Source organism: Polyodon spathula, chromosome 7, assembly GCF_017654505.1.
Source record: "Polyodon spathula isolate WHYD16114869_AA chromosome 7, ASM1765450v1, whole genome shotgun sequence".
In the NCBI taxonomy this organism is placed as follows: Eukaryota; Metazoa; Chordata; class Actinopteri; order Acipenseriformes; family Polyodontidae; genus Polyodon; species Polyodon spathula.
Window position 1 is genome coordinate 1,333,309 of NC_054540.1, and position 26,277 is coordinate 1,359,585.

The 26,277-nt window shown below is 46.8% G+C and overlaps 1 protein-coding gene across 3 annotated transcripts in view; it reads left to right on the forward strand.

Moving 5' to 3' along the window:
• LOC121317966 (cilia- and flagella-associated protein 54-like) overlaps positions 1-26,277 on the forward strand; it is a 73,744-nt gene that overhangs the window by 8,655 nt on the left and 38,812 nt on the right. For 2 of the 3 annotated variants that reach the window (XM_041254073.1, XM_041254074.1), the window contains exons 10-33: positions 458-559; positions 2,648-2,760; positions 2,956-3,088; positions 3,635-3,729; positions 4,149-4,286; positions 4,650-4,800; positions 4,955-5,028; positions 6,315-6,443; positions 6,799-6,970; positions 8,223-8,312; positions 8,416-8,537; positions 8,653-8,829; positions 9,351-9,443; positions 9,522-9,707; positions 9,937-10,079; positions 10,331-10,478; positions 13,966-14,121; positions 14,554-14,676; positions 20,648-20,809; positions 21,309-21,414; positions 21,807-21,893; positions 24,364-24,490; positions 25,143-25,251; positions 25,974-26,077. In XM_041254073.1, the coding sequence (XP_041110007.1) occupies positions 458-559; positions 2,648-2,760; positions 2,956-3,088; positions 3,635-3,729; positions 4,149-4,286; positions 4,650-4,800; positions 4,955-5,028; positions 6,315-6,443; positions 6,799-6,970; positions 8,223-8,312; positions 8,416-8,537; positions 8,653-8,829; positions 9,351-9,443; positions 9,522-9,707; positions 9,937-10,079; positions 10,331-10,478; positions 13,966-14,121; positions 14,554-14,676; positions 20,648-20,809; positions 21,309-21,414; positions 21,807-21,893; positions 24,364-24,490; positions 25,143-25,251; positions 25,974-26,077 (3,040 nt within the window). The remainder of the gene's footprint in view (positions 1-457; positions 560-2,647; positions 2,761-2,955; positions 3,089-3,634; positions 3,730-4,148; positions 4,287-4,649; positions 4,801-4,954; positions 5,029-6,314; positions 6,444-6,798; positions 6,971-8,222; positions 8,313-8,415; positions 8,538-8,652; positions 8,830-9,350; positions 9,444-9,521; positions 9,708-9,936; positions 10,080-10,330; positions 10,479-13,965; positions 14,122-14,553; positions 14,677-20,647; positions 20,810-21,308; positions 21,415-21,806; positions 21,894-24,363; positions 24,491-25,142; positions 25,252-25,973; positions 26,078-26,277) is intronic. The other variant, XM_041254075.1, reaches the window with a different exon arrangement.

Genomic DNA, 26,277 nt, shown 5'->3' on the forward strand with positions numbered 1-26,277 from the left:
TGTTGGCGCGTACGTGTCACGGGAACGTGGCGGTGTGGTTTGTGACGTGGCATGGTTGTGGTGTTGACGTATGCGTGGGACATGTTACGTGCTAGGTGTGGCGTTGTACGCGAGCGTATGACTGGGACGTGGCGCGTCGCGTGGGACGGTCTGGCGTGTGGTGGGTGACGTATTGGCGTAGGACGTTGCGGGGTTGCGTGGGACGGTGGCGTGTTCGCCGTGGACGTGTCGCGTGGGACTGGCGTTGGTGTGTGCGTGTGGCGTGGGTCATGTCGCGGCGAGGTTGGCGTTGTACGGTGGGCGTGTAGCGTGGGACGCGGACGATGGCGGGGTGGGGCAACGCGGGTCACGTGGGACGTGTTGACGTGACGTGTGACGTGGGACTTGTGTGACGTGTCCTGCACTCTGCACCCTGCACCTGCACACTCTTCAATGTGCTTCTTGTGTTGTTTGGCAGGTGGAGGAGGCTCACAGGGGGTAGAGGGAGGATCAGTGAGGAGGACCTCCCCCATCACCGGCATCAAAACAGAGAAAACCCTGCTGCAGCTCGCAGTGACTGGTGAGCTTCCTACTCTTCACACCCTCCCTTTTCACTCACGCTCAGCAATACAATCTGCTCTTTTTTTTAAGTAAAATAAAACTGCAACAAACAAAGTGTTCCTGTGCTGTTTGTTACCGGACAGTTAACACTAGCAGCCTTATTGCTCTTTCATAAGAATGCATGTTGCTGTAAAGAGATTAATGAATTTCAAAAGCAGCTTTTAAGCATTAAACACGGCAAACCCTACTCTGCAGAGGCAAGCCTGGCTGTTATTTATTTACTGCGTTCCTGTTTGTACCCTTATACAAGTTCACCACAGTATTTTATACATGGTATTTTTGCAGTTTTCCCACCATGCTTTTCCCATGGTTATGCTATGCATTTACTATAGTTTACCCTCATTTGCCATGTTTATTAATATGCTTTACCATACCTTAGTATTTTACCATGCTTTAACCATGCTTTACTACAGGAAACTTTTGTAAGGGTAATTCTGTCTTAAAGTGCCTATAGTAAGTATTCCCAAACTTGGACATTTTCACAGTTTGTTGTGTTACAGCCAGAAATCTTGATGCATTTAAATGGGATTTTTTTCCTTTGATTTACACAACCTACTCAACACTTTGAAAGGTGAATCTCCGTCTCAGTCTTAGGTCTTTTGCAGACTGAAGCAGGTTTTCCTCAAGGATTTGCCTGTATTTAGCTCCATCCATTTTGCCCTCTACCCCGACAAGCTTCCCAGTCCCTGCCGATGAAAAGCATCCCCATAACATGATGCTGCCACCACCATGCTTCACAGTAGGGATGGTGTTACCTGGGTGATGTGCTTTGTTGGGTTTGCGCCAGACATAATGCTTTGCATTTAGGCCAAATAGTTCAGTTTTTGTTTCATCGGACCACAGAATCTTTTGCCACATCTTTTCAGAGTCTCCGACATGCCTTTTTGCAAATTCCAAGCAGGATTTTACATGGGCTTTTTTAGAAATGGCTTCCTTCTTGCCACTCTTCCATACAGGCCAGATTTATGGAGTACCTGAGCTATTGTTGACACAAGGACAGTTTCTCCCATCTCAGCCATGGAGCGCTGTAGGTCTTTCAGAGTTGTCATTGGCCTCTTGGTGGCTTCTTTGACCAATGCCCTTCTTACCCGGCTGCTCAGTTTGGGAGGACGGCCTCCTCTAAGCAGATTCTGGGTGGTGCCGTATAACTCACACTTCTTAATGATCGACTTGACTTTGCTCCAAGGGATATTCAGTACCTTTGAAATCTTTTTATACCTCTCCCCTGATCTGTGCCTTTCCACAACTTTATTTGAGTTATTTTGAAAGCTCGTTGGTCTTCATGGCAGTATCTTTGCTTTGAATGCACTACCCAACTGTGGGACCTTACAGAGACAGGTGTATTTAATCTGAAATCATGTGAAGCACTTTTATTGCACACAGGTGGACTCCATTTAGCTTATTGTGTGAATTCTGAAGGCAGTTGTTTGCACCTGAGCTTGTTTAGGAGTGTCACAGCAAAGGGGGTGAATACTTATCTAATGAAGACTTTACAAGTTTTTATTTTTAATTGATTTGTTTTTTCACACATTGAAAGTGTTGAGTAGGTTGTGTAAATCAAAGGGAAAGAAATCCCTTTTAAATGCATCAAGATTTCAGGTTGTAACACAACAAACTGTGAAAACGTCCAAGGGGGGGGTGAATACTTCCTATAGGCACTGTATATACACATAAACAGCATCAAAATTGGTCAAACACAGAATTAGAAAATCTTTAGTAGCAGTGAACAGTTTTGATCACCGAGCATTTCGACACTGAGAAAGGGGCTTTTAGTTGCTGTGCCCCTGTCTACGGAATTCAATCCCAATTAATGTCTTAAAAGCCAGCACAATCGAATCTAGATTGAAGATGGATTTGTTTAAATGTGCTTTAGAGGGAATGGTTTATAACCTGACTGTTTAAATTCTAATTTGTGAAATGCCTTGGGATGCTTTGGTATGAGTGCTATGTAAGAGTACATTTGAATTGCTTTGTATTGTATTGTGTATAGTGAGTCTAGCAAGTGTGTAAATAGTGAGCCTGCTTCTGGTCTTCTCGCTGGTTGCAGGTGAAAACGGGGTGTCAGTGGAGGGAGCGGTGAAGCTGGTGAAGCTGGCTTTCCACTACGAGCAGTGGGATTCCTTTGACCACATCGTTCACCCAGTCATCGGAGTATTGCAGGTAGGCATGCAATTACACCATGCAAGGCAAGGAATCCATTCTTCATTCTTCTTACGTGTCATCACTATACCACTCAGCTAAAGAGCAAGCTCTGGAGTCGAGAGACAGGTACGTGTCTTAATCTAATGTCAGTGGGTTATTAACCCATCAGCTGCTAGGAGGAGATTCATTAGAGCTATTCGCTTGGTTTGTCAGAAACTCAAAGAGCCTGTCTGGAAGAAAGAGGAGCTGGACCTTAAGCTGCTCATAGCCGTGGAGCCACTGTATTCGGGGCACAGACAGAGATACGGGCCGAGTGACAGCTCTGCGCTGGGGAAACCTTCACAGAGTGAGTATGGATCACTGTATACACTACTCCTGGGAAACTAGAACAAGCTTGTTAGCATGTGCTGCTGGAGTGATCAGGACTGGGACAGCACTCCAGCAATGGGAATAAGACTCCTATTTCATAGCAGTTTCACCCATTCCAGGTTTAAATACCTTATTAAACTCCTAGCAAAACCAGGAATGGCTTAAACTGCTATGCAATGGGGGTCTTCGCTCCTGTACTTGTACAAATTGATCAGGTCCATTTTTATAGGAGATAGTTCTGAAAAAATGACCAGGGAGCAGGACAAGTGCATTTCTCCTGCCTTGTACACATACAGTACCTATTTCCTGTCTTTTAGCACTAATATGATTAGAATGGCTGGTCAATCTGTTTCAGGTAACTCTTACACTACATCCGGGTCTGCTCATAACTAAACATGACAGCCTTCAATGCTACATTCCCATGCACACCAACACAGACACTGACTGCCTGGGTCCGAGGGGGTGTAATCTAGGAGTGCATTTGGAATCACAGTAGGTAATGATCATTCTGCTTCTCATTCAGGTGAGAGAGACAAGCCCAGTGGTCCTGGCTGTGGGGTGGATGATCTCCTGAACGTGGCAGAGACTGTGTTTGCCTGCGTTTGCACGCCATTGCAGGTCAGTACAGCACGTCAGAGGAAGTGGACTACTAAACTGCACAATGACATGGCTGTTCTCACAGCCGCATTATTCTGCTGTGAATCGCAAACGGCTCTTTTAGCACATTGACAAAACCGCAAATGTTCGTGTCCCTAACGCATGCAAATGAGCAGAGAAGATCAGAGGACAGATATTTAAATATTGTTTTACCGGGTATATAGGTTCAGATGCTCTAACCCCACAGCCCTGAGCCTCTCTTATACCATGTGCCAAGCTGTGCTTGACTGTTTGGTTGTTTTGAGATGGAAGTCTTGCAGCCAGATTTGATTTGAGCCCAGGCTGCATTACCGTGCTGCGCTGTGCTGCCTAGCCCCTGTCTGGAGTTTCCTGCAGGGTCAGTACCAGTCTCCCTCTCTGATTGGCGTGTGTGTCGGCAGGGTGTGAAGCCAGACCGGGACATGGTGGTGGATGTGGTGCTGTTGCTGTATCAGAAATGCAAAGCTGTGTTCCAGCGTGTGCAGACAGGAGCCAGCGACTCCCTCCGATACCTGCAGAGACTGGACAACCACAGAAAGGTACAAGACTAAAATAATTTGCATTGATGTTATTGCTGTGAAGAAAACAGGGAGGGAAGCCAAGGACATAATGATAAGCCACAAACTGTGCATTCATTAAAAACCAAACCCAGGGAGGATCGCATTTTCAAATCACAGGGCTACCAGATGATAGAATGCACAAGGACTGATCAGTTTCTTCCATGTGATATCTTCAATCCTTGACCTCACTAAGGAAATGTTCTTTGAACACATCTTTAAATGTTCAAATTAAAAACTGATGAACTCTGCTCTTCATTGTCTAACATCTGCTTCCCACACTGTTTAACATGTATCAGCAGTGTCCCTGTGCTTACCTGTGTTTTGTGTCTCCTGCGAGCTCAGTGGGTGCGAGTCCTGTGGCTGTTGAATGAAGTGACTCACAGCTGTGACATTGCAGACATGGACCCAGCGGTCATGGCAGAGGTGGCCCTGAGACTGGCCATGGTGCTGGAGAGCAGCGCTGAATCTGCTGGGAGAACAGTGCGGACATCCGGTATGTACAGCACAGTGATCACTGCCATTGCAAGCACCGTCTATAGAGATACATGACAATAAATTACATTTTCAATAAACATTCATCAGTGAAAAAATATTCTCAGGATAATCACGATTATTTGAAGTAATGTTTGTCCATTGCACTTCCCCAGGTAAGCCCCAGGAGAAGCCTGAATTCCTTGTGCCTGCTCAGACAGGCCCGCGGGAGCCTCCTGCTCTTCTGAAGGTAGGCAGCCTGCTGTCTGGTGATGATCTAGTGCCGTGCATCAAGTGTTTGTTAGCTTCATTTCTCATCTGTGCAACTTTTTTATTTTTAATGATAAAGTTATAAACCTCTCGAAGCAGAAAGAGCAATAGAGAATTCTAGAAAACACACAAAATAGGATTAACTGTTCATAAATTAAATGCATGCATTCTAAAAATAAACTGTTATGGTTGCGGGGATGGAAATAAGGCCCCTACTGCATAGCAGTTTCACCCATTCCAGGATTTACTGGGAGCTTTATTAGCTGCAGTGTACAGGTAACAAGCTCAAAAGTCTTATTAAACTCATAGTGAAACCAGGAATGGATCAAACTATGCAATGGGGGTCTTTTTTCCATCCATGTGTTTCAGCTATTTTCTAAGAGCACAAAAAAGATTCAAATGGGAGCCAGCTTTGCACTCTGCAGAGAGACAGTGCAGTAGTGCTGCCTGTGAGGTTAGAGGATGTCTTTGTGTGTCTGTGTGCTCTGACTGCACTCTGCAGAGAGCCAGTGCAGTAGTGCTGCCTGTGAGGTAAGAGGATGTCTTTGTGTGTCTGTGTGCTCTGACTGCACTCTGCAGAGAGCCAGTGCAGTAGTGCTGCCTGTGAGGTTAGAGGATGTCTTTGTGTGTCTGTGTGCTCTGACTGCACTCTGCAGAGAGCCAGTGCAGTAGTGCTGCCTGTGAGGTAAGAGGATGTCTTTGCGTGTCTGTGTGCTCTGACTGCACTCTGCAGAGAGCCAGTGCAGTAGTGCTGCCTGTGAGGTTAGAGGATGTCTTTGTGTGTCTGTGTGCTCTGACTGCACTCTGCAGAGAGCCAGTGCAGTAGTGCTGCCTGTGAGGTTAGAGGATGTCTTTGTGTGTCTGTGTGCTCTGACTGCACTCTGCAGAGAGCCAGTGCAGTAGTGCTGCCTGTGAGGTTAGAGGATGTCTTTGTGTGTCTGTGTGCTCTGACTGCACTCTGCAGAGAGCCAGTGCAGTAGTGCTGCCTGTGAGGTTAGAGGATGTCTTTGTGTGTCTGTGTGCTCTGACTGCACTCTGCAGAGAGCCAGTGCAGTAGTGCTGCCTGTGAGGTTAGAGGATGTCTTTGTGTGTCTGTGTGCTCTGACTGCACTCTGCAGAGAGCCAGTGCAGTAGTGCTGCCTGTGAGGTTAGAGGATGTCTTTGTGTGTCTGTGTGCTCTGACTGCACTCTGCAGAGAGCCAGTGCAGTAGTGCTGCCTGTGAGGTTTGAGGATATCTTTGTCTATCTGTGTGCTTTGACTGTTAGAGCTCTCCAGCGGAGCAGTTCCTGGCTGCCTACGAGGTTCTGGACAGGGCTGTTGACAGCATTGCGAGATCGCGAGCTGCAAACACTGTGCCAGATGGGACGGCAATCACAGACACCATCCGCGTGCAGGTGAGCAGGGGCAGCCGGGAGTCTGGGTGCTGCTTCTGAGCTATAAACGACATTGCCTAGAGGGCATGGGGGTTTAGTACTTCTCTTAATTATGCCATTCTCCTCAATCAGAGGATAATAGCTACATTGAAACTTGCACGTGTGTTACAATATATGTGAATTACTTTGTTAGTGGTTTCCTTTTAAAGGGTGCTATGTACCATATTTATCAAGTTCTTTAGATCTTTTTAGTTAATGTATTAAATAGCTTGTTTCTTGCTTTTGGCGAATTGCATTGATCAGTCTGTCCCTGTTCAATTCAAGCTCTTTTTTCTGTGTAAGGTCTTGTTTGTCTTTTCCTCCTCCGTATCCGCAGTCTCTGTGTTCAATGGAACAGACATTGGCAGTCTCCAGAGAATTGGATACCGACCCTGTTAGTAAACCTGGACCCAAAGCCGTGTCCATCCAGAGCTTCATCATGGACCTGAATCTGGAGCTGATCAGCGCTCAGCACAGAGTGGCCATCAAACTGCTCAACTCCACCAGCGGTCAGTCTTCCCTAGGAAACATAAGACTGTCAGTATAATGGGCTGAAATGTAATTCTCCTGACAATCATTCCTTTTGTTGTTTAATGGTACATGCGTGTTAGCTTGGGTGCGATTATACCTGCATCGCCGATGGTGTGTGTGCTAATGCATCCCTGGTGCTTTGTCAGGTGTCGGGTCATTGTGGAGAGGAGGTGCTCTCCCCCCTGACTCTATACAATAGTGTTCAAGTAAATAAATGGATCCTCGGGCAGGGGAACAGTGCTTTGTCAGGTGTCGGGTCATTGTGGAGAGGAGGTGCTCTCCCCCCTGACTCTATACAATAGTGTTCAAGTAAATAAATGGATCCTCGGGCAGTGGAACAGTGCTTTGTCAGGTGTCGGGTCATTGTGGAGAGGAGGTGCTCTCCCCCATGAATCTATACAGTAGTGCTCATGTATATAAATGGATCCTCGGGCAGGGGAACAGTGCTTTGTCAGGTGTCAGGTCATTGTGGAGAGGAGGTGTTCTCCCCCCTGACTCTATACAATAGTGTTCAAGTAAGTAAATGGATCCTGGGGCAGAGGAACAGTGCTTTGTCAGGTGTCGGGTCATTGTGGAGAGGAGGTGCTCTCCCCCCTGACTCTATACAATAGTGTTCAAGTAAGTAAATGGATCCTGGGGCAGAGGAACAGTGCTTTGTCAGGTGTCGGGTCATTGTGGAGAGGAGGTGCTCTCCCCCCTGACTCTATACAATAGTGTTCAAGTAAATAAATAGATCCTCGGGCAGGGGAACAGTGCTTTGTCAGGTGTCAGGTCATTGTGGAGAGGAGGTGCTCTCCCCCCTGAATCTTTCAGCCTGTTTCATTAGATAGCTTTTGAAGTGGCTGAGAAACTTCTGCATGTAACTCTTTTTCTGTTTTACATTACATTCTTTTAAAAATATAAGTTGTACGTTCCAAGGATGCAGGAGGACCTGAGTAAAGTGTTTGAAAAACTCAAGCCCATAAGTGTGTACTCTTTAGGTAGCACAGTTAACCCACATGAGTTCCCAGGCTTTATAGTATAGCCTAGTGCATCCTTATAGCTATAGAACAACTAGATCTAAAAGGCTGCTATGCAATGCATATCCACAGTAGTAAGGGGTTTGCAGCAAAGTGCCTAGCGTTCTGTACAGTGTGAGCATGCTGCTTTCTCCTTCCTCTCACCCTTGCTGATCTTTTAACAATGCATTGTACTGGAAGTGAATTTTGTTTTTATGCCCTCCCCTTACAGACCTGAACAACATGGAGTATAAAGATACAAAATCACTGAAAGCATCAGGCAGCGTTGGAGCTTCTTCACAGATCCTGCGCCTCTCCACAGGTAAGCAAAGAGAACTGTCTTTCACGCCATTGCAAATTGACTTTTTAGATTGCAAAATAATATTTAAACAGTCCCAAGTCACCACATGCTTTTTTGCCACTAGAATCAGACCTTTCTGACATAGTGAAGAAGAATAAGATCTCCAAGGCCCTGTTTCTCATGCAGAAGGCCTTGCTGTCTCCCAGCAAAGAAAGAAGCAGCCCTGGAACAAAGCAGCTCCTGGAGGTAAGAAAGGCCAGTATAATAAATCAGCTATAATAAAGAGCGATAGCCCCCAGTGCCCAATACACTGGCTGCCTCTTCCTTTCATCCTGACTCTGCTGTTTGTTTGTTTGTTCAGGAGGCTTTCACTTTGATTCAGAGCGCTGAAACCGAAGAGAAGAAGTTATTTTTATTAAACAGTCGGCTGCAGTCGAGGGATCACAGGGAGGGTGGTGTTCTAGCAGCTCCCGTTCTACTGGCCAGGTCACACCGAACCATGATCTTCAAACCCGCGCCTTTCAACTCAGAGGAGAAGGTGATTCACCTGCTGCTGCTGGAGAGAGAGGGTTCTTCCTGTTTCAGCAGTCCCTCCCTATTCTCCACAAATGCAGCATTAGAAAGCAAAGGAGATGTAACAGCTCTTACTAGCAGACACAATGTTCTTTCCTAATAAACCATGTTGTATTGTTTCTTTGGAGGATGGTGACCCTAGGATTAAATTATGACACTGCTATCCTTATTGTGGCCTTTAAAGAGGACTAAATAACAAAAACTAGGATAATCGTGTGCAATTGTTTTAATGATAACATTACATATAGTGCCAAAGTTGTTGTTTTGTTATTTTATTACTTTTAAAAGCAGCTATAAGGATACAGAGAACTCTGTGCTTAATTATGAGCCCATAATAGGTTAGTGTTTCTTTTAGTGAAGAGAGATTAAATGTTTCATTCTGATTTTATAAACACGAATAAACCCTTTTAAAACTTGAATATTTCTGCAATATTTCATGTTACATGTAAGGCTCCTCTCTTTTCTTGGTCATTACTCAACCTGCAGGTTTTTTGGTATCGGATTTTCGGTCGCTCAGTGACAGGAAGCAGCCTGAAAGTGAGGCTGAACGACTGCCGGCTCCGTGGCACTGGAGAGGAGGTAGGGAACAGCTGAGCTCTGTCCTCATCTGATTATATCATAGACATCTCAACAGCATGAACTGCAATTCCTTTCCAGGTCCCTGCTGTGGGGGAGTGCTTGCTGAAAGTGGAAGGCCTGCAGCCCAATGAGAAGTACATCTTTGCTGTGGCTGCGTACAGGGCAGACGGGTCCCTGGTTGGAGATTCCATTGGAGAAAGCACTAAGCCCATACTGGCATGCCCTCCGCTTCCCCTGCTCACTGCCTGGGCACAACTGGCACAGGTACAGACAAGAAACGTATGCACGATACGTCAGAACATTTATTAAAATGTTCAAATGTGATTATTTGAATGGTTTAATTCAGTAGCTTGAGTATTTCTGTTATGTTTAATACATACTGGGTGGGATGAGGCTGGGGCTGGAGCTGGGATTAGGGTTTGAGCTAGGAGTTGTTGTTTGTCAGTGGTCTCTTTGGATGCATGTCGAGGTTAAGCTGTGCTGTTTGTTCCAGGCAGCGTACCAGGCTGGTCAGTACCCTGTGTCGAAGAAGGCATTCCGAGTGCTGTGGGGACACTTTGCCTGCACTCCTCCCTCGCAACCTGACAGCACTGCAGGCTCCTCTGCCAGCAAGCTCGAGAGCCGGGCACAAGCGAGGTGAGCCTCCCAACCCAATTATACTTACTGAAAGGGACATGATAAGAACTAGCTAACTCTAAGCCTTTTTAAAAGCTGATTTAGACCACTAACCAATCTATATGCGACTATTCAAAAGGATCATGGTTACCACCTAATCCTCTTTTAAAATACCGGTACACACAAATAGTGTAACCTAGCTCTAGTTTTGTCCCATTTGAAAATCATGCTGAACATGTGTTAGTCAAACTCTGTGTGCCTTCAATCTGCAGGTTATCAGCAGAGGCAGCTTCCCAGGCCTCCCCACTCCTCCTTCAGCTCTTTCTGGGGAGCATCTTCATGCAGTGTGACATCCACGTCCAGGAGCAGGCGCTTTTCTGTGACTCACTGAGTGACAGCGGCCCGCTCATCTGGGGTCAGGTACTGTAGGGAAATCTGTAAACTACATAAGCCTGCAGACTTTCATACATGGCATGTATTGATATTTACTTCCACAAGCAATTACAATTGGCTGATTTCACAGTATCCAGGTCAGTTTTCATGGGTATTACAATGAGTTTCAGATGGAACTTAGGTGTTTGTCCTCAGTTTTGCAGCACCAATACCTCTTAACGACCTGCAGTAAACTAAACAGCACTGTGTGGCAGAGCAAAGCTCTGCTCTTTAGAAATTGGCAGGGAGGGGGTTAACTTCCCCTACCTGCCTGGGTTTATTATGTTCAGGTGGCTGGGGTTGATTAGTTGATTAGGTTGATTAACGATCAATCAGCGCCCAGCCACCTGATATAAAAGGAGGCCTCTGCTTCTCATTGGGAGAGAGGGAGCTGAGGAAGCAGGTTGGTGTTTGTTTTGTGGTTTTTGAATTTTCTAAATCCAGTGAAGGCATTGCCCAGCCTGGAAGCTTTATTTTTGTGAGTTTTGTTTTTGCTTAATTTGTGTTTGAGTATCTGTTATTTTGCCCTTGTGCACTTTATTTTTGTTTATTTATAATAAAATAGTTATTTTTGAACTGCAGTCTGTCTCTGGGCCTCTATCCACTCGCCAGCCTGCCACATTTGGTGTCAGAAGGGGGATAGCGCCACCTAGAGGCTCAGAGCAGTATTTATTTATTTTTTTTTTTTGAAAAAAAAAATGGGAAAGAAGAGCAGACAGTGGAAAAGGCAGGACAAGCAGCAGCTGAAGAAATGTAAGCTGCTGCAGCCACCACTGGAGGACCCGGCCAGCCTCTTCCCCTGGTGTTCCTGGTGTGGGAAGGAGGACCATCGTTGGCAGTCCTGCCCAGACGTGCCACCGGCAAACTGGTGTGGCCGGTGTGAGGAGGACGGCCACAACTGGGCAGGATGCCCCTACAACCAGGCCCAGGAAGAGGTGCCGTGTTCACCCCGGGCATCAGGGGCCACCCCACTACCTCCAGCACCACCACCTTCACCACCGTCCCAGGAGATCTGGGACTGGTTGATGCACCCTGAGGCAGACCTCGTCCACGATCTCCCCATAGTTATCAACACGCTGTGGCGTCGAGATGGGGAGAGGTGGGAACAGTGGGAGGAACAGCACCACCCGGCCTCCTTCCCAGAGGTTGCCCTCATGGTGGTTAATTACCTGGCGGTAGACATGGGAGATCCACCGGTCACTCCAATAAAGAGAGGTGAGCCGCCTTCCCGAGAGCCAGAGAGGGGTGAGCCGCCTTCCCGGGAGCCAGAGAGGGGCGAGGAGCTGCCGTCGCTCCCAGAGCCAGAGAGAGGAGCCGCCGTCGTCCCCAGAGCCCAGAGAGAGGGGCGAGGAGCCGCCGTCGTCCCCAGAGCCAGAGAGGGGCGAGGAGCCGCCGTCGTCCCCAGAGCCAGAGAGGGGTGAGGAGCCGCCGTCGCCCCCAGAGCCAGAGAGGGGTGAGGAGCTGCCGTCGTCCCCAGAGCCAGAGAGGGGTGAGGAGCTGCCGTCGCTCCCAGAGCCAGAGAGGGGTGAGGCCACTCCTCCGAACGGCAGCAAGGGGTTCTCGGTCGCTCCCCAACTCCCTCGGGACGGCACCAGTGTGTCTCGGGTCCTCCCACTCCTCGTGCTAGCAGCGAGGGTCTCGTGTCTCTCCCTCCTCCTGACGGCAGCGAGGTTCGGTCGCTTCCCACACTCCTCGACGCAGCGGGGGTCTTCGGTCTCGCCCCACTCCTAGCGACGGCAGCGAGGTCTCGTCTCTCCCGCACTCCGCGCAGCTTCCCCAGAGCCAGAGAGGGGTGAGGAGCTGCCGTCGCCCCCAGAGCCAGAGAGGGGTGAGGAGCTGCCGTCGCCCCCAGAGCCAGAGAGGGGTGAGGAGCTGCCGTCGCTCCCAGAGCCAGAGAGGGGTGAGGAGCTGCCGTCGCTCCCAGAGCCAGAGAGGGGTGAGGAGCTGCCGTCGCTCCCAGAGCCAGAGAGGGGTGAGGAGCTGCCGTCGCTCCCAGAGCCAGAGAGGGGTGAGGAGCTGCCGTCGCTCCCAGAGCCAGAGAGGGGTGAGGAGCTGCCGTCGCTCCCAGAGCCAGAGAGGGGTGAGGAGCTGCCGTCGCTCCCAGAGCCAGAGAGGGGTGAGGAGCTGCCGTCGCTCCCAGAGCCAGAGAGGGAGGAGGAGCTGCCGTCGCTCCCAGAGCCAGAGAGGGGTGAGGAGCTGCCGTCGCTCCCAGAGCCAGAGAGGGGTGAGGAGCTGCCGTCGCTCCCAGAGCCAGAGAGGGGTGAGGAGCTGCCGTCGCTCCCAGAGCCAGAGAGAGGGGTGAGGAGCTGCCGTCGCTCCCAGAGCCAGAGAGGGGTGAGGATCTGCCGTCGCTCCCAGAGCCAGAGAGGGGTGAGGAGCTGCCGTCGCTCCCAGAGCCAGAGAGGGAGGAGGATCTGCCGTCGCTCCCAGAGCCAGAGAGAGGGAGGAGGATCTGCCGCCGCTCTCAGAGCCCGAGAGGGAGGAGCCGCCGCTGCTCTCAGAGCCAGAGAGGGAGGAGGAGCCGCCGCTCTCAGAGCCCGAGAGGGAGCCGAGCCGGAGTCGCCGCCTCCGCCACCAGAGGGAGCCGGGGCGCCGTCGCCGCCTCCGCCACCAGAGGGAGCCGGGCCGCCGTCGCCGCCTCGTCGCCGCCACCAGAGGGAGCCGGGCCGCCGTCGCCGCCTCCGCCACCAGAGGGAGCCGGGCCGCCGTCGCCGTGCTACCTTGGAGATTCGGGGCCCCCTCAACCAAAGAAGGCTTGGGGGCTCCGACATCAACCCCGCCCACCACCACCCACCATAACAGCCCACCCAAGGGACATAATTGGACTCTTGGGGGGGGGGGGGGGAAGGGGGGAGTTGGCCGATTGCGGCCGGTGTACGTTGTACATGGGGGGAGGTGTGTGGCAGAGCAAAGCTCTGCTCTTTAGAAATTGGCAGGGAGGGGGTTAACTTCCCCTACCTGCCTGGGTTTATTATGTTCAGGTGGCTGGGGTTGATTAGTTGATTAGGTTGATTAACGATCAATCAGCGCCCAGCCACCTGATATAAAAGGAGGCCTCTGCTTCTCATTGGGAGAGAGGGAGCTGAGGAAGCAGGTTGGTGTTTGTTTTGTGGTTTTTGAATTTTCTAAATCCAGTGAAGGCATTGCCCAGCCTGGAAGCTTTATTTTTGTGAGTTTTGTTTTTGCTTAATTTGTGTTTGAGTATCTGTTATTTTGCCCTTGTGCACTTTATTTTTGTTTATTTATAATAAAATAGTTATTTTTGAACTGCAGTCTGTCTCTGGGCCTCTATCCACTCGCCAGCCTGCCACACACTGTTTAAATGATGACAGGGGAGCTTGCATACCAGTACTGGCATGCAAGTATGTAAAAAAAAAAAAAAGCAACTGCAGTAAACTAAACATCAGTGTTTGAACATGGCAGCCTTGCTCTTCCGTAGCTCACAGTGATGTGTGTGGATTTCTCTCCCTGCCAGGTTGCCAGGCTGGCGGAGTGTGAGAGAATGCTGGTGGCTCTGGAGCTCGCACTGTGGCTAAATGATCAGAGCTACTCCCTGCAGGCTGTGCTGCAGTGCTATGGTCTGCTGGCTCCTTTGATCTATCACAAGATACCCTATGTGCCAGTAATAAAGGTAAGAAGAGACTTCAGCTAACAGTATACCTTGATCTAACTGCACGCCTTGATCTATCATGAGTCACACGGCTGATGTTGGATCATTAAGATCCTTTAGGATCAGTCAGCTGCTACGAGTCTCCTCTCATTCATTCATTTTCATAGGTTTCTGAAGCTCTGATTGTTTATCGATATAGACTCTTTCATTCCAACACCTAAAGCAGAGCACAAACTATACTGCTAAAATATAGCATTGCTACTACGTGTATAAGTTTACCTGTAATAGAATAGATTTTCATTCTAAATGGTTAGCTTTTGGCCTAACACTGCCAAAGTAATTCAGCTTCTAAATATCCATAGTGTATTGACATGGCATGTTGTTGAATCTGATATACTGTAACCCTTTGGCAATCTGCAGAGTATAGTAATCTCTTGGCTGCTGTGTGTCTAGGTCTTGATCAAATGCCTGGCTGTTTTACAAGATCTTCCCAGCGCTTTCAAGCAGAAGCGTCCAGCTGGCACAGCAGAGAGCCTCCGCCACATGGTGGCCTGCATGACCTGCTACACAGCCAAGGTAACGAATCCTATCCCAGGCTGCCTCTCCAGTATATTCACCTCCACACTGAACACTGGTCAAGCACGCTGTGAGGCGTGAGTGTATTAAATGGAATGTCCAGACAGTAATTTATGTGTACCGAAATAAAATAATTTATTTTTATTATCTATACACAACAAAATAATTAAATAACAAAAGAAAACAAAATGGTGTGAGGGAAGGAGTGCAGGGGTGAAATCCAAAACAAACCGTGATGACTCGTCTTTAATCGTCTTCGTGGCGAACCATACATAAACAAAAAAAAACAAAAGAAATGTTAGTGTTTTTTGTTTTAAAAATCCCGCTGCACCAAACCAGTCTCTCCCTCCACCCGTTACTCCTCCTATTTTACTTTCGGACCCACCCCGAACACAGTAGTACGTTCCCTTTAGTATGTAATGTCCCGCCTCTGTAGTCAGTGGAACACCAATCCCCAACCGACACGTGTCCTTCTCCTTCACTTGACTCCAGTGGCTGAAATTTACATACTCGTACTTCCGCCCCTCACCAAGGTGCCGCCCCTCAAAAAGATGACTTTTGCCATGGTCACGAGATCTTGGTAAGGGAAGTCCCGAGTTGGTTTGATGCCATCTACTGTCGGGAGGCTGAATCACAGACCGAAATCCCTTTGACTCATCACATATCCCACCCCTCAGAGTGGAGCCGAAGGAACACTCGGATACCTCTAACCCTTCCCTTTTCCCTCCCTCCCGGGAAAAAAAATCAGCATTTTGATGTAACTTACCCGCACGATACCTTATTTGAAAGGCGAAGGGTTGGAGCGCCAGGTACCACCGCGTAATCCTAGCGTTTTGAATCCTTCATCGTGTCTAACCACTTTAAAGAAGCGTGATCTGTGATGAGTACAAAAGGTCGTCCCAGAAGATAGTATTTTAAAGATTCCACTGCCCATTTCACTGCCAGGCATTCTTTCTCCACTACCGAATACCTCTGTTCTCTGGGCAGTAACTTCCGACTGATGTATAGTATCGGGTGTTCTACACCATCTCTCTCCTGGGACAGAACCGCCCCCAGACCAGTCTGCGATGCATCTGTCTGCAGGACGAACTCTCGGCTGAAATCCGGGCTTATTAATGCTGGGGCCTGACTCAAATTAGTTTTAATAGATTCAAAGGCTGTCTGACACTCTGCACTCCACTTAATTTTATTTGGAGCGTTCTTTTTAGTGAGATCAGTGAGAGGGGCGGCTATAGTGGAAAAGTGTGGAATAAAGCGGCGGTAATAACCAGCCAACCCTAACAGTGATCTCACCTGGGTTTTCGTGGTAGGTACCGGTGAATCCAACAAAGCCTGGACTTTTGAAACCAACGGTTTCACTCTACCCTTACCCATTATGAAACCTAAATATTTAGTTTCTTCTTTTCCAATAGCGCACTTTGCCATGTTCGCTGTGAGCCCCGCCCTCCTCAGAGACTGTAAGACGGCTTCTAATCTAGTCAAATGTTCTCTCCAGGAAGAACTATAAATGACTACATCATCGATATACGCAGCTGCATACTCTCGATGAGGTTGTAAAACCCTGTCCATTAGTCTCTGAAAAGTAGCAGGCGCTCCATGAAGTCCGAACGGCATAGTACAAAATTGAAAAAGACCCTCTGGGGTTGAAAATGCCGTTTTCTCACGAGAGGCTTTCGTTAATGGAATTTGCCAATATCCTTTCGTCAGATCCAGAGTTGAAATAAACCGAGCTTGCCCCAGTTTGTCTAAGAGTTCATCTACTCGAGGCATGGGATATGCATCAAACTTGGAGATAGCATTCACCCTCCTAAAATCGATACATAATCGTAGTGACCCATCTGGCTTGTCTATTGGTACTATTGGGCTACACCACTCACTTCGGGAAGGTTCAATTACCCCAAGTTTCAACATACACTCCACCTCCCTTCGAACAGAATCTCTCCGACTCTCTGGAATGCGATACGGTCTCTGTCTAACTCTTAGACCTGGCGGAGTGATAATAGCATGTTCAATCAAATGCGTTCTTCCAGGCACGTTAGAAAACACATCACTGAACATTTTAATTAGATTGCTTACCTCTTCACGCTGATCAGGAGTTAATTGTTCCCCCATCGGGACCTCAATTGCTGACTCTGGCTCAATTGAGGGTCCAAAATCCTCTCCCTCCTGTACAGGAGATATAAAATGGACTTCCCGTTCTTTCCACGGTTTCAGGAGATTAACATGATAAATTTGACTTTCTTTCCGACGCCCAGGCTGTCGGATCTCATAATTGACTTTACCAATTGCTCGAATAACCTGAAAGGGACCCTGCCATTTAGCAAACAACTTAGATTCCGATGAGGGCAACAATAACAACACTTTATCTCCAGGTCGAAAGTTCCGAATTCTTGCATTTTTATTGTAGCTTTGTTGCTGCTTCTGCTGTGCCGCTTTGAGATTGTCATGTGCCAATCGACCGACTAATTCTAAGCGATCGCGTAACTGCAACACATATTTTACTACATTTTTAGACTCCTTTGACTGTTCTTCCCAGCCTTCTCTTATGAGATCCAAGATACCCCGCGGCTGCCGACCGTACAAGAGCTCAAACGGGGAAAACCCCGTTGAGGATTGTGGTACCTCGCGAACTGCAAAGAGCAAGTAGGGAAGCAGTTTAGCCCAATTGCGTTTTTCTTGATCTACAAAGCGGCGCAACATATTTTTCAAAGTCTGATTAAATCGTTCAACAAGCCCATCCGTTTGAGGATGAAAAACTGAGGTTCTAATTGAACGGATTTTCAATAATTTATATAGTTGCTGAATACAGTCTGACATAAAATTAGTGCCCTGATCAGTGAGAATTTCTTTCGGGATTCCCACCCTAGAGAATATTTTTACCAATTCATTCGCTACAGCTACTGCATTCATAGAGCGTAAGGGAACAGCTTCTGGATATCTCGTTGCGTAGTCCACTACTACTAAAATATACCGATATCCTGACTCTGTTCCCTCCAGAGGGCCTACTAAATCTACACCAATCCTTTCAAACGGTACCCCAATAATTGGAAGTGGAACCAGAGGTGCGGGGCGAACTGACTTAGGGGCAGCTAATTGACATTCAGGACACTCCGATACATACTTCCGCACAAGACCATAAACCCCAGGCCAAAAAAAACGGGCCAGAATTCGTTCCTGAGTCTTTTCAGTTCCCAAATGACCTGAAAATGGAATGTCATGCGCCAATCTCATGACTTCTGACTGAAAAGGCCTAGGAACCAATAACTGTTTTACGAGCTGTCCCGTCCCGGGAGCCCGGGTTATTCTATATAATAAGTGCCCAGATACAGAAAAATGCGGAAATACCACCGGTTGTCCTTCCTGCATATCCTTCCCCTCGATATATCTAACCTGTTTCCAAGCATACTGTAACGTGGGATCATTTTGTTGTTCATATCCCAAGTCAATATCTCGGTCCCAATGGTTAGGTACACAGAGAGGAGTGTCTTTTATTACATGACCTTCCACCTCAGTAACCTCGCAGCCCCGGTTACACTGAATACCTACTCCCTTTCCTTGCCGTTTAAGCGATTGGTTTACTTTTGTGTCAGACCCCTCCCCTTGTCGTCTCAGAGTTCCCTCATATTTTTCCACCCGACGCTCTCTTTTTGTTTTTCTTGGGCGGATTTTAGGGTTAAACAGGTCGGATTGCAACGGAAAAATCTCGCCAATTGTTTTCTCCTGTTGCTTTAATTGTCCCCTGGTAGAAACTAAGACCATTTCCCGACCTAAAATACGATCAAAAAATGGCCAGTCTCTTCCCAGGAGAACAGGGTATGGTAAACATTGCGCTACAGCCACTTTAACGTAAGCTGAATAATCACCTACAATAAGTCTAACTTTAGTGGTGGGATAAACCCGAGTTTCTCCATGAATACAGGAGATAGCCACTTTACCCTGTGGCTCCCAGGCTACCCCATCCAAGAGAGCTTGCCGAATCAATGTTTGTGCACACCCAGAGTCCGCAAATGCGTAAGTACTCTTTCCCCCGACCTGTACTCTTAACTGATAAGGGCCCTCCCGACATTCCCCAGTGTTCCTACCTGTTACTGCTGACCAGGATCTTGTCGCCAGGTCCACCTTTATTACTGGACAATTCCTGGCAATGTGTCCAGGCTCATTACATTGGTAGCACACTTTGGTTAGGAGGCATCAACGGAGTTAATCTGTCCTGCGAGTCCGCGACCGGCAGGTTAGGGGGATTCTCTCTCGCCCAGGATGGGGCTAACCTCGACCTCCATGGTCTGAAGGTCTGGTTACCCCCTCTGGGCTTCATTGGTTGGTTGGTCCGAGTTAGTTTAGGGGCAGGAGTGGGGTCTGACCCGGCACCTTCATTTGCGTCTTCGTAGGCCTCCGCCAGGAGGATGGCATCCTCGAGAGTGGTAGGTCGATTCCTCTTAATCCACTCTCGATTCCCTGGCGGTAGTATAGACGCGAACTGTTCTATAACTATTTTCTGCACCAGTTCTTGGGGTGTATGTTCTTCTGGCCGCAGCCACCGGGTGCACTGATCTAAAAGATATTGTCCCGCAACCCGGGGCCGCATCCCCTTGGACAGCTGGTATTCCCGAAAACGGCGCCGGTATGTTTCCTCCGTGATCCCGAGGCGTGAGAGAATGGCTTCTTTTACTTTAACATAGTCCCCTGCATTCGTGGCCGTCAGGGCTCGATACGCTGCCTGAGCTTCCCCTGTCAGGCAGGGTGCCAATTTCATGGCCCAGTGTTCCCTAGGCCACTCTGCAGCCTCTGCCACTCTCTCAAAAGTAATCAAGAAAGCCTCGGGATCATCTTCTGAGGTCATCTTCTGAAGTTTAGGTTGAGCTGCAAACATCCGGGCAACCGCTCTCTCTGATGTTGATATTGATAGTTTTTCCACCAGCTGTCCAAAGAACTAGGCGAGCTGTTCCTGATGCCGTGTCTCTCTCTTCTCTCGCTTCTCCTCCTGCTCCCTAAACATTGCCAAAACTGTAGCTGGATCCAATCCCACTTCAGACACCACGTGTGAGGCGTGAGTGTATTAAATGGAATGTCCAGACAGTAATTTATGTGTACCGAAATAAAATAATTTATTTTTATTATCTATACACAACAAAATAATTAAATAACAAAAGAAAACAAAATGGTGTGAGGGAAGGAGTGCAGGGGTGAAATCCAAAACAAACCGTGATGACTCGTCTTTAATCGTCTTCATGGCGAACCATACATAAACAAAAAAAGACAAAAAAAATGTTAGTGTTTTTTGTTTTAAAAATCCTGCTGCACCAAACCAGTCTCTCCCTCCACCCGTTACTCCTCCTATTTTACTTTCAGACCCACCCCGAACACAGTAGTACGTTCCCTTTAGTATGTAATGTCCCGCCTCTGTAGTCAGTGGAACACCAATCCCCAACTGACAAGTGTCCTTATCCTTCACTTGACTCCAGTGGCTGGAATTTACATACTCGTACTTCCGCCCTTCACCAAGGTGCCGCCCCTCAAAAGATGACTTTTGCCATGGTCACGAGATCTTGGTAAGGGAAGTCCTGAGTTGGTTTGATGTCATCTACTGTCGGGAGGCTGAATCACAGACCGAAATCCCTTTGACTCATCACACACGCGTAAGAGCTTGTTCATGAAAAAAGCACGTATGCACAAAGCTAACCCTGGTTAAAGGACTTGCATCTCCTGTTTAAATGGCATGCGCCTCAGTAAAAGCTTCACATATGACTTGCTTACCATCTGAAATAATCATTGCTACGAAAATATGCGAGACATACTTAGTGAATGTCAATGCATTGGTGGTGAGATCTCCTGGATTATTAAGCAAGTGATGAGGCTGGTTGAACACTACTAACAAGGCACTGTTCTCTGGTGTGTGTGTGTGTGTCTGTCTGTCTGTGTGTGTGTCTGTGTGTGTGTGTGTGTCTGTGTGTCTGTGTGTGACCCCGTGCAGGTGCTGCGATCCTGGCAGGAGAACAAGATGGCCTTGTCTGTGATTGACCTGGGGAAGAAGCTCCTTCAGGAGACCAGCGACGGCAGAGCCAGCTCCCCTCTCGGGGGCCAAAACAAGCTCCCAGACCCCAGTGGGGGGTCAGAGAGAACAGCCCAGTCCAAGGTACTGCCTCACTCTGCGTCTCTGTTTAATGAGGACAGCATAGAGGAACTACATCTCTTCAATCTACAGTTGAACCATAATACATTTTCATTATCAATTAATCACAATTAACTCCAACTTAACTATAACTTTCTCCCTAGTTAATAGTTATTTCTCTCTAGTTAAGTTATTTTTTCTCTAGTTAATAGTTATTTTTCTCTAGTTAATAGTTCTTTCTCCCTAGTTAATAGTTCTTTCTCCCTAGTTAAGTTAGTTCTATCTAGTTAATAGTTATTTTTTATTATGTCTTCCCACTGTTCTTTCTCGCAAAAGAGGGGGACTGAGTTAGGAATGTATAGACTGTGGTTGTCAGCAGAAAGAGAGAGGGGATCATAACAAAAAGCTATCCTTTTTAAGCTTTAGGTACCTGTCAGAAACACTATTATTACAGATTTTATATGACTATCAATCAGTAGTAAAGACTAAAGGAACTGCCCTCATGATGCCCCCTCTCTTGCAGGCCAGTGGCAAGGCACAGGGTAAGAAACCCGCAGCACACTTAGAGGAGCAGCTCAGCGAGCAGCTTCAGGCTTTGGAAGGCAACTTGCTGAAAATGAAAAAACAAGGTCAGATATCATACTGTGAAATTGCTAAGATCTTACATTTCAATCACAGGAACATTTAGGAAACATTCAAACAAGAAATCACAAATACAGTACATTGCTGTGCAGTATATAATATACATTTAAAATGCTCCCTGCTTTTCTGCGAGTAAAAGAATGATACTTATGCCACACTTTTACAATGGCCCTGATGGATTATAACACACCAATAATAATACTGAACTGATTTTTACAAACGTTACAATGGAATCTTTGCCTACAATATCCCTTTTTTAAATGCGCCATGTTTACCTTTACTGTGTACTTACATATTTCACTGTTCATATTTCTGTATATTTTTGTGTCTGTTAATATTAGAAGGTTATGGCTTGTTTTTGTTCTTGTTTTCTGGACAGGGGACCAAGACTTGACAGGACATGAAGACCCCTCAGCCCTCTACTCTGTCATATACAGGTCCTCGTTAAAAGTGGCCTACAAGGAAGGTAAGGACATTGAGGGTGCGCTTCCTTGTGGTTTTCTTATTGGAGAGCAGTGGATTTCCCTCTGCTGTGTACAAATGGATCTGTACAGTGGACTTTGGCTCTTCAGGTATATGAGTCTTCTCGTGAGGGTGGGTAAGAGGACTGTGAAGCCGAGCTGAGGGGTTCTGTCACCAAACGAGATAACACTCTTCTACAGGACCACAAGAGACAAGAATAAAAAAGAGATCAACATAAAATAAGTAAAATGCTCATTACATTACTCATGCCCATATCAAACAGCTCATTACATTACTCATGCCCACATCAAACACCTCATTCCATTACTCATGCCCACATCAAACACCTCATTACATTACTCATGCCCACATCAAACACCTCATTACATTACTCATGCCCACATCAAACAGCTCATTACATTACTCATGCCCATATGCTCATTCCATTACTCATGCCCATATCAAACACCTCATTCCATTACTCATGCCCACATCAAACAGCTCATTCCATTACTCATGCCCATATCAAACACCTCATTCCATTACTCATGCCCACATCAAACAGCTCATTCCATTACTCATGCCCATATCAAACACCTCATTCCATTACTCATGCCCACATCAAACACCTCACATTACTCATCATCAAACACCTCCATTACTCATGCCCACATCAAACAGCTCATTCCATTACTCATGCCCATATCAAACACCTCATTCCATTACTCATGCCCACATCAAACACCTCATTACATTACTCATGCCCACATCAAACAGCTCATTCCATTACTCATGCCCATATCAAACACCTCATTACATTACTCATGCCCACATCAAACAGCTCATTCATTACTCATGCCCACATCAAACACCTCATTACATTACTCATGCCCACATCAAACAGCTCATTCCATTACTCATGCCCACATCAAACAGCTCATTCCATTACTCATGCCCATATCAAACACCTCATTCCATTACTCATGCCCATATCAAACACCTCATTCCATTACTCATGCCCATATCAAACACCTCATTCTATTACTCATGCCCATATCAAACAGCTCATTCCATTACTCATGCCCATATCAAACACCTCATTCCATTACTCATGCCCATATCAAACACCTCATTCCATTACTCATGCCCATATCAAACACCTCATTCCATTACTCATGCCCACATCAAACACCTCATTACATTACTCATGCCCACATCAAACACCTCATTACATTACTCATGCCCACATCAAACACCTCATTCCATTACTCATGCCCACATCAAACAGCTCATTCCATTACTCATGCCCATATCAAACACCTCATTCCATTACTCATGCCCATATCAAACAGCTCATTCCATTACTCATGCCCACATCAAACAGCTCATTCCATTACTCATGCCCACATCAAACAGCTCATTCCATTACTCATGCCCATATCAAACAGCTCATTCCATTACTCATGCCCATCAAACAGCTCATTCCATTACTCATGCCCATATCAAACACCTCATTCTATTACTCATGCCCATATCAAACAGCTCATTCCATTACTCATGCCCATATCAAACAGCTCATTCCATTACTCATGCCCACATCAAACAGCTCATTCCATTACTCATGCCCACATCAAACAGCTCATTCCATTACTCATGCCCATGCCCATATCAAACACTCTCATTCACATTACTCATGCCCACATCAAACAGCTCATTCCATTACTCATGCCCACATCAAACACCTCATTACATTACTCATGCCCACATCAAACACCTCATTCCATTACTCATGCCCACATCAAACACCTCATTACATTACTCATGCCCACATCAAACACCTCATTACATTACTCATGCCCACATCAAACACCTCATTCCATTACTCATGCCCACATCAAACAGCTCATTCCATTACTCATGCCCACATCAAACAGCTCATTCCATTACTCATGCCCATATCAAACAGCTCATTCCATTACTCATGCCCATATCAAACAGCTCATTCCATTACTCAAGCCCATGTCAAAGTTTACCATGGTATTTTTGCATACTATTTTTGTGGTATTACCAGGCGTTTCCCATGATTATACTATGCATTTGCCATTGTTTACCCTGGTTGCCATGTTTGTTAATAAGCTTTACCATACCTCACTATTCTTTATAGTGCTTACCTGTGCTTTCACTGTGCTTTATTCCACTTTGCTGTGCTTTTAGACGGGAGTTGAGAATGCTTGTCAGTTGGCTGTCTATCGTACGCGCGCACTGTAGGTTCTGCAGTACTGGAATGTTCAGAAACCTGGTGTTTTTCATGATTTCTGATTTGTTCTGAAACCTGGTGTTTTTCATGATTTCTGATTTGTTCTAAAACCTGGTGTTTTTCATGATTTCTGATTTGTTCTGAAACCTGGTGTTTTTCATGATTTCTGATTTGTTCTGAAACCTGGTGTTTTTCATGATTTCTGATTTGATTTCAGTGCTGAAGTTCAAGCGACGCGGCCGGTTCCTGGAGTTCGTGGTGCAGGTGATGCAGAGAGCTGTGCAGGAGGACCAGGTGGAATTAGCTCTGACCTGGGGGCAGGAGGTTTACAGCTGGCTCAACAGGTACTGCGTTACAGACTCCTTCTAAAAGTTAACGGTAGTGTTTGCGTGGTGATTTTGTAGTTTCCAGTGCTTTTAACAGGTAGTGTGTTTCCAAGCCTTACCAGGGCGAGGCTGTAGTTTTACGATGTTTTGCCACATGTATCTGTGATTCTTTTAACCATGATTGCTTGTGCTTGACTGTACTTTGTTGTGCTGTTGCCCTGGTATATGCAGTAACACTAAAAGAGACTGAAAGACACATTTTAATGAGAAGCAATCTGACTAGAAGTCTTTCTCCATATTTTCAATGTTGAAATGAGTTGTGGTTCACATTCTTATATCCTTGAGTAATTTAATGTGCTCCCCAACCCCAAACGATACATTGTAAAAGTCTTGATTGCCCCATTAAGAGAAATTACTATTTTATTGCATGTATAAAGCATTAAATGACTAGATAGTTGAGTGCTATACCTTAACATAAGGCAAACTTCAAATGCCTCTCCTATGATGCAAGTAAAATGACAGCTTCACTGCCTAACTCATCCTTCGAGCCCACTCAAGGGAAGCAGCCCCGCCGTGGAAGTGTCCATGAGAGGCTGCCCTGAGTGTGTGGATACCCTGCTGGCTCTGTCTGAGTCCATTACTCCCTCCCTCCCTCCCTCCTTCTCCACAGGAGGGACGCAGCTCTGAGAGTCAGTAAGAAGGGCGCCGGGACTGAACCCCCGGGGGGGCATGCTGGAGAGGAGGTCAAGAGGTACACAGCGGCTGTGGCTGAGTACAAGGTGGGTCTCCATGGCCTTGCAATATCAACAGCTTCCTTCCAGCCAAGCGTATTATTGGGATTGTCTGCCTCTCTTACCCTTCCTGCACTGTAAAGATGCACTGGCTCCACAGGACAGGTGTACAGTGTGTTCTGACGGTGCTAATACAGCAGATGCACATTCCCCTGCTGCTAACTGCATTCTAATGCACATAAAAGATGAAGAAACTTTCATGCAAATGTTCAAGCAGCAACTTGTAGGGTACCTTTTCCAGCAAGTGAGCCCATGCTGATTAAAGCAACAAAACAGTCTTGATTTGAGCAACTTGGTGAAAAAGACATTGAAGAAGTCTCTTAAGCAGTTGTGTGAAAGCTGTATGGTCATTACGATGCTTTACAGAGCATTCCAGAATAGGAAACAGCAGCAAAATATCAGACAAAATGCAACATAGATGCAGTAGCTTTTCAAGAAGGGTCGAGAGAATGTTGCATCTTTGTTGTTTTATTTGTTATGGGTGAGAGGAGTGAGTTAAGGGTGATATTGTAAATGATGTCATTAAAGGGGCAGTTTAAGGACCCTGATCTACTGAATACTGGGCCCAGATCTCAAGCTCTTATTTGAAATAAATGGAAGTGCTTTTATTCACTTCCCTTCCTTGATTAGAGCTGAATCAGTGATAGTTTTGCAAACACATTGTCCAACCCAACTGAATGTAGCTTCCACCCCACCCCCCCCCCATACAGCAGAAAGGAAAGCCGCAATCCCAAACCACTCCCAGGACTGAGAAGAAGAAGGGAAGCATAAACCGGAAACAGACAGGTCCACAGAGGAGTCAAGAGATTTCGAGGTGTGCCTGTCCTGATTCCTAGCAGCTGCTTCAGTCTGCTCAGTTTGTACACTTTAGCATGTTCGGGTTGGCTGGGCTGTGTTACAATTGTGTTGAAAGGACCCCTGACAAATATGTTCTCTAAATACCAATGGCATGTTAAGTGATTTTTGTGGTGTGGAGAGAAAAAAAAAAATTCAGCCTTCTTCCTTGAAAGATTG